The sequence below is a fragment of the Lepus europaeus genome, chromosome 14 (genome assembly GCF_033115175.1).
Source record: "Lepus europaeus isolate LE1 chromosome 14, mLepTim1.pri, whole genome shotgun sequence".
In the NCBI taxonomy this organism is placed as follows: Eukaryota; Metazoa; Chordata; class Mammalia; order Lagomorpha; family Leporidae; genus Lepus; species Lepus europaeus.
Genome location: NC_084840.1, coordinates 54,054,342 through 54,070,000, shown reverse-complemented (window position 1 = coordinate 54,070,000; position 15,659 = coordinate 54,054,342). Strand labels below are relative to the sequence as shown.

The 15,659-nt window shown below is 49.3% G+C and overlaps 1 protein-coding gene across 1 annotated transcript in view; it reads left to right on the top strand.

Annotated features, from left to right (window-relative positions):
- Positions 1 to 12,349, top strand: part of GNG4 (G protein subunit gamma 4) — a 74,890-nt gene extending 62,541 nt beyond the window's left edge. Inside the window, exon 4 of the mRNA XM_062211380.1 lies at positions 11,899 to 12,349. Within this exon, the coding sequence (XP_062067364.1) occupies positions 11,899 to 12,027 (129 nt within the window). The 3' untranslated portion in view covers positions 12,028 to 12,349. The remainder of the gene's footprint in view (positions 1 to 11,898) is intronic.
- The last annotated feature ends 3,310 nt before the right edge of the window (positions 12,350 to 15,659 follow it).

Below are 15,659 nucleotides of genomic sequence, written 5' to 3'. Positions count from 1 at the left end.
GTGGAAGCAGCCACAAATGCGGATGGATCAGCCAAGAACGCATTGACCTTTTCAGCAAGTGGGAAGGTGTGCTCAGTCTCCACAGACCAAGCCAGGATCTGCTTGTACCCACTGAAGGCCTTGTCACACTGTGTTATGGCTTCAGCTTATGTGTTTTGGGGGGACATGATACAGTCCATAACATAGGTCCAATGAAACCCTAAATATCCTAGCAAAATAAGAGTGTTTTTATGATGTGAATTTGAGAAGGCCTTTCTAATCACATCATAAAATCTGTAGTTCAGGGGCAGGTCTTGCCTAATGGCTAAACTGGTTGGGACACCTGCATCGCATATCAGAATAACAGGGTTTGAATCCTAGCTCTTCTCCCTATTCCAGCTTCCTGCTAATGTGCACCCTGCAAGGTATCAGGTGATGGTTCAAGTTCCTGGGTCCCTGCCACCCACATGGGAGAGCTGTATCGAGTGCCTGGCTTCTGGCTCTGGCCTGGCTCAATTCTGGACATGGAGGCATTTAGAAAGTGAAGCAATGGTCCGGCGCCACAGCTCACTAGGCTAATCCTCCGCCTGTGGCACCAGTACTCCGGGTTCTAGTCCCGGTTGGGGCGATGGTTCTGTCTCGGTTGCTTCTCTTCCAGGCCAGCTCTCTGCTATGGCCTGGGAAGGCAGTGGAGGATGGCCCAAGTGCTTGGGCCCTGCACCCGCATGGGAGACCAGGAGAAGCACCTGGCTCCTGGCTTTGGATCAGCACAGCACCGGCCGTAGCGACCATTTGGGAAGTGAACCAACGGAAGGAAGACCTTTCTCTGTCTCTCTCTCACTGTCCACTCTGCCTGTCAAAAAAAAAAAAAAGAAAGAAAGAAAGAAAGAAAGTGAAGCAATGGAAGGGAGCTCTCACTGACTGTCCATCTCTGACTGACTGACTCTTGCCCTCTCTCTCTCTCTCTCTAATAAGTGAATATTTAAAAAAAAAAAACATTCTGTTCATAAAGTAAAAGCCTTTACTGAATTTTGGAAAATTCTATATGGTAACAATTCCCCAAAGTAAGGAAAAGAATTTGCTACCCAAATAACAATGGATTAAAATCTCTGAATATAAGGAGCTGTGAAAAATAGGGGATTTTTTAAAAAAACGTAGTAGGCAGTCTGAAAAGCAGAAATGTGAATACTGAAGTGTACAAAAAGAGTTTCCTTTCATGAATAATACAAAAAATTTGATAAAAACAACACTGAAATCCAGATTCCGGATGTTTTCTCTCTCAGTGAAATCCAGTGTCGTCCATCAAGTGTGTGGTGAGGTCAGCAGTTTTTTTGTTTTTTGTTTTGTTTTGTTTTGACAGGCAGAGGGAGACAGAGACAGAGAGAAAGGTCTTCCTTCCATTGGTTCACCCCCCAAATGGCTGCTACGGCCGGTGCGCTGCACCGATCCGAAGCCAGGAGCCAGGTGCTTTCTCCTGGTCTCCCATGCAGGTGCACGGCCCAAGTGCTTGGGCCATCCTCCACTGCCTTCCTGGGCCACAGCAGAGAGCTGGACTGGAAGAGGAGCAACCGGGACAGAATCCGGCACCCCAACCGGGACTAGAACCCTGGGTGCCAGCGCCACAGGCAGAGGATTAGCTAAGTGAGCCATGGCGCCGGCCAAGCAGTTGTTTTTGTGGTTGGCGTGGAAACTGGCGCAGGCTTTCCAAAAGGAAATCAGGGACTGTGGTAAAATATTTGCTGTGTGTGCTTTTTTTTTTTTTGAAAGGCAGAGTTAGAGAGAGGTGTCTTCCATCCACTGGTTTACTCCCCAGATGGCCACAACGGCCGGAGCTGTGCCAATCTGAAACCAGGAGCCAAGAGCCTCTTCCGGGTCTTCCCACATGGGTGCAGGGGCCCAAGGACTTGGCCATCTTCTGCTGCTTTCCCAGGCCATAGCAGAGAGCTGAATCGGAAGTGGAGCAGCCGGGACATGAACCGGCACCCATATGGGATGCTGGCACTGCAGGCAGCAGCTTTACCTGCTATGCCACAGAGTCGGTCCCTATGTATGCTCTTTGAGCCAACATTGTCATTGCTAGAAATTTACTCTGAAAGCTACTGGGCTTCCCCAGCTTAAGATGAAGTTAAGATGCCCAGGAATGTTGAGGGTCAAAAGAACAGTGTTTCTTTTTTCCTCCTCCCTCCCTCCCTCCCTCCTTCCCTCTCCCTTTTCCCCTCCCCCTCTCTCCTCCTCCCTTTTCCCCTCCCCCTCTCCCTCCCCCTCCCTCCCTCTCTCTCTCTTATTTCCTTGCTTTCCAAAGGCAGTTACAGAGACAGAGGGGGAGAGAGAGAAAGATCTTCCATCCTGCAGTTCATTCTCCAAATGACTGCAATGACCAGGGCTGAGCCACCTTAAAGCCAGGAGCCTTGTACCCCATCCGGGTCTCCCATGTGTTTGCAGGGGCCCAAGCACTTGGGCCATCTTTCGCTGCTTTCCCAGGCACATTAGCAGAGAGCTGGATCAGAAGCAGAGCATCCAGACTCTAACTAGTGCTCATAGAGGATGCTGGTGTCTCAGGAGATGGCTCAACCACAGCATTGGTCCCAAAAGAAAGTTTCTAGGAGAAAAGAAACATCAGTGACATTTATGTCATTGACAGAGCCAGGAGTCTAGTGACAGGGATTGTAGATTTTGCCCTTTTGATGTGTCCAGTCTAAACCCTGTGTAGTGACACTTTCTGGCTCCAACTTAAGATAATTTCATAATTTAGATTTAACCCATTTCTTCCTTATATTATTCTCTACAGGAACATTCTTAATTCTCAGCTGGATCTTTAGAAATCAAGCAACTCAGATGCTAACGTTCTACAGTCAAAGTTAGAAATAAAGACAGGGTGATCAGAATGTGTAGTTCAGGAACAGAGTCAGATAAAAGGAGAAAAACCTTTGAGTTGAAATCAAAGACCAGAATGGGGGAAGTAGAACAGGAAGGGGAAAGTTCATTTGGAAAAGAAAAGGAGTTGTCGCATTCACAGGGAAGCCTTCCAATCCTCATCTGTTTCCTCAGATGTTCTCTCTGTCTGTCACTCCAAAAGAATCATGGAAATGTAGCCCCCTGTATGTGGAAGGGCACCCACTGTAGCAGCTAGCCGCAAGCCTGCAGGTGTTAGCTTCCGGTTTACAGGAATGAAAGCCGAGTGCCCTCAGTACGGCATTGTTGGGCTTGTGGTTTCCTTTTAATTAAAAGATTTATGCATTCATTTATTTATTTGAAAGAGTAACAGAGGAGACACGGAGAGCATGTTTCTTGACTCAGCCCAGTGCCTTCTCTCTAGGAGATGCCAGTGCCCTTCTAGAGCCCTAGAACTAGAACCTTTACGTGTTTGCCTTTCACTTGCAAGTCCTAGAAACCTGCTGAGTGGCTCACTAATTTCCATCTGTAAATTTCTCTTGACTCAGTAAAATGGCTGAATTATGGCTTTCTTCATACAAAACTGGGAAATAATTAAAACCGAGGGGCAATTGGCCAGGACATACACCGACCTGCTAAAAGGGCTGTCAAGTCAAAGTCCAGGGTGGATCTGGGCCAGTCATGCTCTGGACAAGCTACGTGAGGGCTTCCCTGTTAGGTGGCGAAAGCCATGGAATAATAGCTATTGTGCAGGTGCAGTTGGTGATATTAAAACTCTCTTTCCTGCATCTCCCAGTGCGCAGTCAGCTTTTGATGAGAGAAACAAAAAGCCTTTCTGCCGATGACAGTGGTTACCCTGCTGCTGGGGACACTTGACCTGAGAATTCACAGAGGGACTCTGTTGTATGACTCTCCCATCCACACTTCTCTCTCACCATTCCTTCCTCTGGTTTCTGCTGGTACAGCTTTCCCCACTCCCAGCTAGATGCCATCTGGGACCCACCAGATGTAAATAGCCCATGTAGGCCATTTACCAGTGATGGAGAGTTACTTATGTCATTGATCGTATTGATCAGGAGCCATGAAGTAGTTATTGGTATCCACCGGAAGCCATTAATATGGAAGCATCCAGAGAGTTCCCTTCAGAACTGGTGTGTTATTCTCCAATACTTCTCAATGGTAGAAGAGGGAGGGGCCAGTGCTGTGGCACAGTAAGCTAAGCCTCTGCCTGCAGAGCCAGCATCCCATATGGGTGCCAGTTAGAGTCTCAGCTGCCCCTCTTCTGATCCAGCTCTATGCTATGGCCTGAGAAAGCAGTGGAAGATGGCCCCAGTACTTGGTTCCCTGCACCAATGTGGGAGACCTGGAAGAAACTCCTGGCTCCTGGCTTCGGATCAGCCCAGCTCCAGCCATTGCAACCATTTGGGGAATGAACCAGTGGATGGAAAACCTTTCTCTCTGCCTCTCCCTCTCTCTGTCTGTAACTCTACCTCTCAAATAAATAAATAAAATCTTAAAAAAGGAGGGGATTACAAAGGTTCACCCTGCGGTGATTGTAGAGAATTTAGAGTAAGGCATGTAACTGTAATGTCCTGAGGATACTGTTAGGGGTAACCCACATATGTCTCCAGTAGAATGCACACCAAGTTCAAGTTCAGCCTTGTTAATGCTAGCCCTGGGCCATGCTGGCCACAACTTGACTGTGCACCTAATTATAATCTTGCAGTATATTTTCTTGGGGTGGAGGAAAGAACAAGCAAAACCACCAAAGATGCTTTTAATCAGTTCCAACTGGTAGTGTTAAGTAGACCAGGGTTGCTGAGAAATAGGTGTGGGTCTCTTCAGATGCAAAGGATAAGTACAGTGGTGTCACAGCCAGATGGTAATTATGTCATCTGTCTTGTCATGGAGTGTAAGTATAGTAATTGCAGCATTTTCTCCCATCATTGAAGCTTGTAATTATAGTGCAACTAACAGGATTATGTGCTAACTTGGGCTGTCTTAATCACCTCTTTCAGTCTGAAATGTAATGGTAAAATTCCACAGTTGTTCCCAGGCTACTGATTGCTTTTGCTTTCAACATCTGTTATCTTATAACCATAACAGTTCAATACCAAAGAGGGGAGCAGGGATGCTCTGAGCGTTTCATCACAGCTGACTTGAACTCAGGCCAACTTCAGGCTTGACAAGAAGGCACACACAGGAAGGGAGTTTACAGTTTTCTACCAGAGTACAATTTCCTCTGTGAAAACAGTTTATTTTTTCTAAGACTGATTTTATTTATTTGAAAGGCAGAGTTACAGAGTGAGGGGGAGGAAGGAAGGGAGAGAACGAGAGCGAGAGCAAGCTCTTCCATCTGCTGGTTCACCCCCCAAATGGGCACAACGGCCAGAGCTGAGCCAAGCCAAAGCCAAGAGCCAGGAGCTTCTTCCTGGTCTCCCACTTGTGTGCAGGTGCCCAAGCTCTTGGGCCATCTTCCACTGCTTTCCCAGGTGCATTAGCAGGAATCTAGAATGGAAGTGGAGTATCCAAGACTCAAACCTGCACACATATAGGATGCAGGTGTTGCAGGCAGCGGCTTTACCTGCTACACCACCACACCTGCCTCTTATTTTGTTTCAAAGATAGTAGATGTTTTATGGGAACTGGCAATGTTCACAGCCTGTATTTTCTAGGTAGGAAAGGTCCAGCCATAAACAACCAATGAGGGCCGAATAAGAAAGCCCTCCCATTCAACCTGAGTAGCACCTGGATACTGAGCTGTTTATGAGGATGCCACCTTCACATGCAAGGCTCGTCACGACAGCCATCACCTGGACTGAGCTTGTTTGATCACTTCAGGGGTTCCCCAATATAACTTTGGTGATACAGGAATAAAGGGACTTTGGACACTATGTGAGACAAGGGAGCTGATTAAGCTGGAAAACTCCCTGTGTGATTTTGTTGTAAGATGACCGAGCCTACAATTGGACTTACCCCTAACAGTAGAGTTAGAAACGTGCCAGGGGATTCCAATTCAATGCCATCCAGGTGGCATGTACCAATGCCATCTCACTAGTCAAAGTGATCAGTTTCAGTTAATAATTGATCATAATGATAGGAGTAAGTGTCAAAGGGATCACATAAACAAGACTAGTGTCTACTAATACTAACTGATAGAATTAAAAAGGAGAGAGCAATCCAACATGGGAAGTGGGATACACAGCAGACTCATAGAATGGCACATGTCCTAAACAGCACTCTGGCCTCAGAATCAGCCCTTAAGGCATTCGGATCTGGCTAAAAAGCCCATGAGAGTTTCTCAGGCATGGAAAACCAAGACACTGTGGCAAAAAAAACAAAAAAAACAAAAACAAAAAAACAAACCACACACACACCTAAATGAAGGATCTCTGTGAGTGAGATCCCAGCAGAAAGAATGGGCCATTAAAGAAGGAGGTACCTTTCTCTGAAGGGAGGAGAGAACTTCCACTTTGACTATGACCTTGTCTAAATAAGATCAGAGTTGGCAAACTCAAGAGGCTTCCATAGCCTTGGCAGCTCATGACAAGAGCCTCGGGTGATTACTGATGTCATAAATGAGTGTCAATTGTTAAATCAACAACAGGAGTCCCTGTGCACTTACTCCCCATGTAGGATCTCTGTTCTCAATGTGTTGTACTATGTGAAGTAATGGTATAACTAGTACTCAAACAGTACTTTATACTTTGTGTTTCTGTGTGGGTGCTATCTGTTGAAATCTTTACTTAGTATATACCAAATTGATCTTCTGCATATAAAGATAATTGAAAATGAATCTTGATGAAGAATGGGATGGGGGAGGGAGTGGGAGATGGGATGGTTGCCGGTGGGAAGGAGGTTATTGGGGGGGGGGCTGTAATCCAAGTTGTACTTTGGAAATTTATATTTATTAAATAAAAGTTAAAAAATATAAAAATAAAAAAATGACCGAACCTATTAAAAACAGCTGTATCCAGGGCCGGTGCTGTGGCACAGCAGGTTAAAGCCCAGCCTGCAGCACCAGCATCCCATATGGGTGCAGGTTTGAGTCCCAGATACTCCACTTCTGATCCAGCTCTCTGCTATGGCCTGGGAAAGCAGAAGGTGGCCCAAGTCCTTGGGCCCCTGCACCTGGGTGGGAAACCCTGAGGAAGCTCCTGGCTCCTGGCTTCAGCTCAGCTCTGGCTGTTGCGGTCATTTGGGGAGTGAACCAGCAGAATGGAAGACCTCTTTCTCTCTCTGGCTCTACCTCTCTCTGTAACCCTGTCTTTCAAATAGATAAAATAATTCTTAAACAAAAAACCAAAAACATCTGTGTCCAAGTGGACCACCCTTTACAGTGTTACTGTCATAGTCCACTTTTGCTGCTGTAACAGTCTGCTACAGACAGGGTGACATATGAAGGAAAGAAACGGGGCCCGACTCAGCCTTTTCTCAACAGCCCATTCCCAAGATAACTCACCCACTTCCAGCCTTGGTTCACAAGCAGGGTGGTGCCTCCATGCTCTTACCGTCCTCGTAGAGGTCCTCCTAGCACCTCACAGTAGCAGTCAGCATGTGTTCTGAAGAGACGTTCAAACTGCAGCAGCTTTGTATCAATAACTCTTGAGTGCATCTAGAAAATGAAAAGTGCAAGAAGCCAACCAAGATGCACACAATTGGCCTTAAACTGGTGCTGACACTGGCCTCGTGATGTGCTCATTCCTGTCCTACACATGGGAAGTCAGGACTCCACAATCCAGAGGAGAACTGTAGCCATACCAGGACAGCGGAAGTGCAATCCTAACAAAAGGAGGCAGTGAAGGAACAACCGTGGTCTCCAGTCCAGTCTCACCTTTGGGAAGTGACAGAACGGTTCCTAGAGGAGCCCTGCTTGGCACTGGCAAGGCCAGACTGTGACAGCATGATTGCTAGGGTGCGGCAGACACGGGCAGGAAGACACGCTAGGGTGAGAGAGGATTGCAGGCCCCGCGGGCTGTCCCTCAGAGCCCCAGCACTGAGTCCCCTCCGGCAATGCCTCAGCCATGATGCTCTGGTTGGCAGTACGGCAGCCCCCTTCAGGTTGTGCTCAGAGAATTAAACTAATCCATTCACCGCTGGCGGATATCAATGCCTTCTGTGTAAGCAGGCATGGATGCGGGGACAGATGCTGTCAGGATCATTTAGCAGTAGTTGGGTCCCACGTGGAGGTGGACGGGGGATTTCTGGGCCAGGAGCCTGGAGGGAGGAGACTCTCACAGGCCACAGTGGCAGTGTCCGTCCCAGCACTTCTCAGCGCAGGCCAGTGGGGAGAGGAGCGAGCCTCAGCCAAGGACACTTACTGTCCCCAGATTAAATGAAGTGACCTAAGAAACTTTAGGTGCCAGGCTGTTCTCTTTCTGGTCCTGGGGGCTCCCGGGTAGCTGATCTGCAAGGAGAGAGGGTGCTGGGCACTTGACAGTTATCTCACTGTCACTGAGTAAGGTAACTGCTATGGCATGGTGGCCGAGAGTGTGGGTTCTGTACAGTGTAGACTGCTTAGCTTCGGATTCTGGTTTCCTGGCCTAGATGTGTGGCCTTCTTAACCATTGTGTCTTAGCCTCCTCATCTGTACAGAAACTTTAAGACTAATCCTCATTGTGTATCCTGAGAAACTGCTAAAAGAGTAGGTTTAAAAAATGTTTACTACACAGCACACATCATATGAACAAATATTTGAGGTAATAAATACGTTCACTGGCTCAATTTAGCCATTCATAGTGTATACACATAGCAAAATACCATGTTTGTAACAGTTAAGACACCACTCCTGCGGCCTGCATTCCATCTTGGAGTGCCTGGGTTCGAGTTCTGACTCTGCTTCTGAGTCCGGCTTCCTGCTAATGTGCACCCCGGGAGGCAGCTGAGTACTTGAGTTCTGACCCACATGGGAGACTAGGATTGAGTCCCTGGCTCCTGGCTTCAACCTGGCCTAGCCCTGGCTGTTGCCAGCATCTGGGGGAGTGACCCAGTGGATGGAAGACCTCACTCTCTGTCTCTCTTTGTCTCTCTTCCTTTCAAATGAAAATAAAATTTTTAAAAATATATCATGTACGGACCAGTACTGTGGCATAGTAGGCTAAGCCCCTACCTGTGGTGCCAGCATCCCATATGGGTGCTAGTTCATTTCCCAGCTGCTCCTCTTCCAATCCAGCTCTCTGCTATGGCCTGGGAAAGCAGTAGAAGATGGCCCAAGTGCTTGGGTTCCTGCACTCATGTAGGAGACCTGAAAGAAGCTCCTGGCTTCAAATTGGCTCAGCTCTGGCCATTGTGGCCATTTGGGGAGTGAACCAGTGGTTGGAAGACCTCTCTGTCTGTCTCTCCCTCTCTCTATAACTCTGCCTGTCAAATAAATAAGTAAAATATTTTCTAAAAATTTTTAAAGATAAAAATACATCATGTTGTGTTATACAAATATATTCAGTTTGTGTGAATTGAAATCCATTTTAAAATTGTACCTATCAGAAGAATCAGGTGGGTAAATCAGAAGAATTAGGTGACGGATTCAACTCCATGGCCAGCACATACTGACCACTCAATAAATGTTAGTTTTGTGCAGCCACCTCCTGAACCTGTCGAATATAAGTCTGCCACAAAAGATGATCCATTCTCAGTGTGCAAGAAAGTCATGTTTTGGGGCCCAGAAGACCAAGGGCTGCCTTCTGGGCAAGGCGGTAGGTTTACCAAGGAGACTGTTGCTAAGGGGACGCCCCATCTCCTTGCCTCCGGTCAGGCTGCTGCAGTGGCGTGCAGCTGCTCCTCTGTGATGTTTCTGTGAGTGCCGATTGTTACAGGAGCATCATAACTTTTGTATCCTCTCAGATCTTCCAAATCTTGCCTTTTCTTTCCCCTGCATCCTATCCTCTCCAGTAGCTAAAAGGTGATGACGCAGTGAGTACTTCCTGGGTGAGATAATGAGGCTGAGAGAGAATTCAGAATCAACTGGAGTATGTCCCAAAACAGGAACTAGATGAGCAAATGGAAAGGGGGAGTCCAGCGAGACGTTCAGAAATGAAAACCTGGAAGAGCTCCCTCCAGTCTGGGCCAAGATCTGGCAGATCCAAGAGGCTGGGGCCCTTCAAGGGCGAAGGTGGTTGCTTCAACGCTCAGCCCTCTGTCTGTGCTGGGCAGCAGCGGACACCACTTCCCAGTGGTTGCCAGAGGGGTGAGTGGGTGAATTCAGTGGCCCAGGGTGGCCATGGGGGAGACCCAGCAACCTGTGCTTCCCAGGGCGTGATGAGGTGCCTGCTATAGGGCGAGGATAATAACCCGGAGGTGGTCAGGGAGAGCACTTGGCCTTTATTCAGGAGGTGGCGGTGAGCTGGGGCACACAGGGCTGTCTCCCGGGGTCTGGCCGTGCACCACAGTACTCACTGTGCGACTCCCGTCTGCTTGAATATGGGCCACAGCTCTGTGGACCGAGTCGGCTTCCCTGGCAGTGGCTGCACAGGTCTCCTGCAGCCTTGGTCCTCCCCTGGGCCCCCTCCGCCCATACAACTCAACAGACACGCACGTAGGGTTTTAAATGCTAACCACAGTGCTTTCAAAGGAGGGATCTAGACTACTTTTTAGAGTAAAAGTCCCTTTAGAGATAGCAGACTGTATTTGCAGATGAGAAAAGTAAAGCTCTGAGAGGTTGAGTCACTTCCCCAAGCTCACACAGCTAGCTTAGGGGTAGAGGTAGAACTTTCTCCATTCCACACTCCCAAAAAATGCAGGCTTTGCCAGGACTTAGGTTAATTGATCTCAACTTCACGTTGATGTATTTGAGAGAAAAAAATTCACTATTCTCATATGTCTCTACCAGAGTTATTAACTGGAATATGTGCAAAAAGAGGTGGACCTGGGTGGGAGTCAGAGGTTGGATGTGTGTAAAATGTTGGAAGTTAAACCTCAGAAGGGAATCGTGTGGCTCACATGGCTTTGAAACATTTTGTCATCCATTTGTGGCATGGCTTGTATCATTCTGGAAAAGAGTTAGACATTGCATGTCCTCACAGCGTTTCTGTGACTCTGTGCACTTACCCCAGCATGTGAGCCTCTAATAGGCACTTGCGGGCAGAACAGGCTCATGGGCAGGATGAGTTCATGTGCAGGGATTCATTAGCCAAGCACATGACAGACAGTGAGCCAGTAGCTCTGTCTCCCTTTCATGGATGCTTCCTGGCATCCTGCCCTGTGCCACTCAGCTCCTCCTCTGGACTTGAGCTGGGGACAGTTGGATGCACGGTCGCCCGTGTACCAGCAGGTGAAGATAAGCCCGTAAGGAACCTGCAGTGGAAGGAGCTGTGTGACGGTGAGGGGCGGCTGTGCTGCAGGGGAGCGCCCACCCCCGGGGAAAGCATGTGTTCTGTCGAGGAGGATGAAGGGCCTCGCTCTATGGGGCGTGAGAGTGGATTTGCAGTGAACGAAAAAACAAGTACGATTGTGCTGGTGTGGCCGGGGCAGTGTCCTGCTGTACGCTTCCAGAACTGGTTAGCCGAGTCGCGTGGGTCCTGGGGCTCCCACTTGCCCACTTGTCCCCCAGCTGAGAGTAGAACAAGAACCACTGGGGGAGGGGGGAGGCGTTAGTGGAGTAATGAAGACACCGCCTGGGACACCTGCATCCCATAGCAGGTGCCTGGGTTTGCGTCCTGCCTCCTCCTCTTCTGATCCAGCTTCCTGCTGGTGTGCACCCGGAGAGGAGGCCATGATGGCTGCGGTAGTTGGGTCTCTGCCTCGCACATGGGAGACTTCAGCTCCAGGCTTCAGCCTGGCCCAGCCCCAGCTGTTACAGACATCTATGGTGTGAACCAGCTTTCAGGATGTTTTCCTGTGTCTCTGCTGCCTGCCATCCTAGGGCACATCTCTCCTGGGGGTTTGCATTGAGTCCTCTCCTGCCTGGGCATGGCCCGTGGCTGGCTGTGCACAGCCAGCCGCACCTTTGCCCACCACTGGCCATGGGACTCCCTCAGTGAACCGTCCTGTGAACTGGCCTTGACCAAGCACCTGTGCTGTGTGTCCCCACAGGTCTCCCAGGCAGCCGCGGACCTCCTGGCCTACTGTGAAGCCCACGTGCGGGAAGACCCTCTCATCAGTCCTGTGCCTGCGTCAGAAAACCCCTTCCGAGAGAAGAAGTTCTTTTGTACCATTCTCTAACGCAGTTGGTGCCGACGATGCCTCCTTTTCTGTCTGTAGAATTCCCTGGTGGAGACCGTGCATGCTCTTAGCTTAGGGACATAGCCCACACCCATCCCTGCCCAGCCTCCATGGGAGGAGCTTGTCTCTCTCTCTTTTGTTTGGTTTCTTCATGGCATTCACTATCACCTTTTCTTTTTTATGTTGTTTTCATTACTGGCAAAGAAAATAGACTTTTTTTTTATAACCAAAAAACAAACGTGCCATGTAAGAACTAGTATAGATTTAAGGGTTTAAAATCTGTGAACATCGATTCCCAAGTTAAATACACCAAGTTAATCAATTTCCATGGAAAATGTATTGAAAGGAAAAACTGTACCCAAATATCCCCCACTGAAAATCATTTAGATCATATGAAAGTGTCTTAATCCAGTGAAATACACAGGGAAGATTGCCATCTCCCTTCCTGCAGAGAGTGGTTCTGGGCGTTCTCTGTCTCCTGTGTTTTTATCCCATTTAAGGGAAGCAACCCATGGGACTGGAATTTTTCTGCACACATGTTTTCCCGAGACCATGTGGTCCAGATGCTGGTGGGTGGCCCTGGCTTCCCACTGTTTCCTGTTGGCCACTGAAGGTGGGCCTTCCACAAGGAGACCCGTGGGGGGGACACTGCAGCAGACCTGGGGGGACTGTGCCCTGCAGAGACTCCCTGTTCCTGCTGCCTCCTGCTCCAGCCCCTACTCGGCAGTTGTAATGTGGGCACCATTCCTAGAGCCCATCTGGCTGCAACACTGAGCCCTTCGGGGATTCCTGCCCCCACAGGGGTGAGGGATGGCAGCAGCAGCCCCCTGTGTGTCAGCCCCACCCCAGCAGCCACCTGTGTTATTTCATCCTCCCGTGGTCAATACCACAAAGGCATGGCTCCGTTTGAGAGCGAACAAGAAGGGAGATGCAGAGAGGTTGCCTAGTCTGTTCCAGGTTGTACAGTTGTGGGAAAACTTCACGGAAAGTGGAATTAAACTTAGTATTTTGGCAGAAAAAAAAAATAGGCAATGCGTTCATACAAGGAGTCTTCAGGAAGTGCATGTGACGATTTCATGGGTTTACATTTTTTTGTGTCAACATAGATTGTTTTGATTCCATTCTTTCATGGACTGTTGGAAGGCTCCTCGTAGATAGTAAGCTGGAAACTGTGGTGCAGGCACTGGGGCTCCTGAGTGCCCTCATAGCCCTGAGCTACGCTGCCTTCCGGGTCTGGCCGCTGGTAAGCAGGCAGATGACCTGAAGCACAGCGTGGCCGCAGCACCCCATGGGCTCAGCCACCCCCTGCTCCTGGTAGCCGTGCCAGCAGGAGGCCTGCGGAGCCTGCATGTTCACACAGACTGTGGCAGAGGAGACCTGGGCGGGCCAGGGAAAGCTGGGCGGCAGTGGATTGGGGCCTGGGTTTTCTGAGACAAACCTGCAGGCCCCTTCTAAGCCAGACTCCTGGCACCCCTGGGGAAAGAGGGGGAGAGGCTGTGGGAGCAGAGAACTCTCTGTGAACTTCGCTCTGTTCCATCTGTTTGGAAGCTGCCTGTCTCCTTGGCTGTGACAGGGCCCTGCTGTGTGATCCAGGGCGAGCCCTTGCGCACCTCAGATGTCCTCCCCTGCACACTAGGGGTGATGGCAGTTACTCCCCCTGCCTGTCTGCCAGAGGTACCAAATGCCAAGAGACAGTACAGGGAAGAATGTGTGACTTCAAGATAACCGTGGCTCATTCGGATGAGTAGCATCACGGTGCCTAACGGAGAAGCAAACCTGGTGACCCACGCCCTGCGTGAATGGTTTCAATGCATCTTCGCTCCTCGCTGTTGAAAGCTCACCAGCGATACCCATGTTGTTAGGAAGCTGTGTGCTCAGACTACAGCAAAACCGCACACTGGGCGTGAGGACGACCCCTCCAGTCCTCCTATGGTTTGGCTTCCAAGCAGGATCTCTGTATTCTGTGGCCCATGTCAGCATCGTTAATGTGATACAGCCACGCACAATCTGAAAAGGCCCAACAGAGAAACCGAGACACTGGAACAACACAGAAAACAGTGGCAAGATCAGGTCAAGGAAAAATGTGCTTGTAGTTTTCCCTACACCGCCTCCTGCTTTGGTTTTATTTGTCCCTGCCTTCTGCCTCCCTCTTTTCTCCTTTTCCTCCTTACTTTCCGCAATGGGTGCTTTTCTCTCCTGCCCTGCCGCCTCCTTCCAAACCTTTTTTGGAAGCACTTTCTGTGGGTCATCCCTTCTAAAGTGTTCCTGAGCTCAGTTCCCACTTCTTAAAGGCGCATGCGCACACATGGGCTGTGAGATACACAGCCACTGCAATGAGCCTCCTGCCCATCCAACAGTCGGCGGAAGGTGACTGCAGTGAACCTGCGTGGGCGGTGGAGTGTAGCGTAATACAGCTGCCCTGTTTTCAATGTGGTTCTCCAGTGTCTGCCAGCCCTTCCCATGGGATACACAGGAATCGACTGGGACGCAGTGCCCTCCTGCCACTGTGGAAGCGGCAACAGGCAGGTGTTCCTTGTCTCCCAGGTACCCCCTTTCCAGCTCTGCACCAGCCAGTGGCTTGGGGTGAACTACTGGGACTTCCTGCCTGGGGGCTGTGAGCCATGGAAATGAAGGGATAGGAGACTCCACCCAAGGTGGCAGTCATCTGGCAGGGGAGGTGTGGAGAGCTGGAAGGCTACAGGGATGTGCGTCCCCTGGTTACCCTGTCGCGGGATGGCAGGGTCTTGGGAAGACCAGTGCTGCTCACTGCTTGGCCCCACTAAGCTGTGTGTGCTAACACCCTTCTTCCTAAATCTCTTTCCAGATTTCTATCAGTTCTTGGCTCCTCCAAGCACCAACCAGTATGTTCCGTATTTTTCCATGAAATCACCTAAGTTGGATGTAAATGCCACATGACCTAATAATTCCACTGCTAGGTGTTTGTCCACCAGAAATGTGTACATGTATTCACACATTAGGATGTTCATAGGAGCCCTTCGTAATAACCGCAAACCAGAAAGCACCCAGATGCTCATCTTGAATGGGTAAAAACATTCTGGTATGTTCACTGTAAGGCGTTCTATACAGCAGTGAAAATGAATGGTCACTATTGCAAGTAGGGGTAATAGTTATTCTGCAAGGGGTGGGAACCAGCAGGGGCACACAGGGAGCTTCTGGCTGCTGTTTCTGGTCACCAGGTTCTGGGTGTGTTCAGTTTGTGAAAATTCTTTTGTGCCCGTTGGATTTGGGTGCTTTTCTGTATGTATGTGATACTTCAATAAAAAGTGGGTTTGTGTGGCTAGCAATCGAGAATCTGGTTGCTATTTTGTTTTTTATTTTTTCACACTTTGCTCAACTTTTTGCTTGTTAGGTACCGTCTGTAACAATATGCTCATGATAGCATCATCACTAACTCTTTGAGAAACAGAGAGAGAGGATGCACAAGTCCCTGCCTGCTGCTCCACTCCTCAAATGCCTGCAATGGCTATGACTGGACCAGACCGAAGCCAGGAGCCAAGAACTACATCCAGGTCTCCCACGTGGATGAGAGGAACCCAATCACTTGGGCCATCACCACTGCCTCCCAGGGTCTGCACTATCAGAAAACTGGAGCCAGAGCTGGGAATTGAACC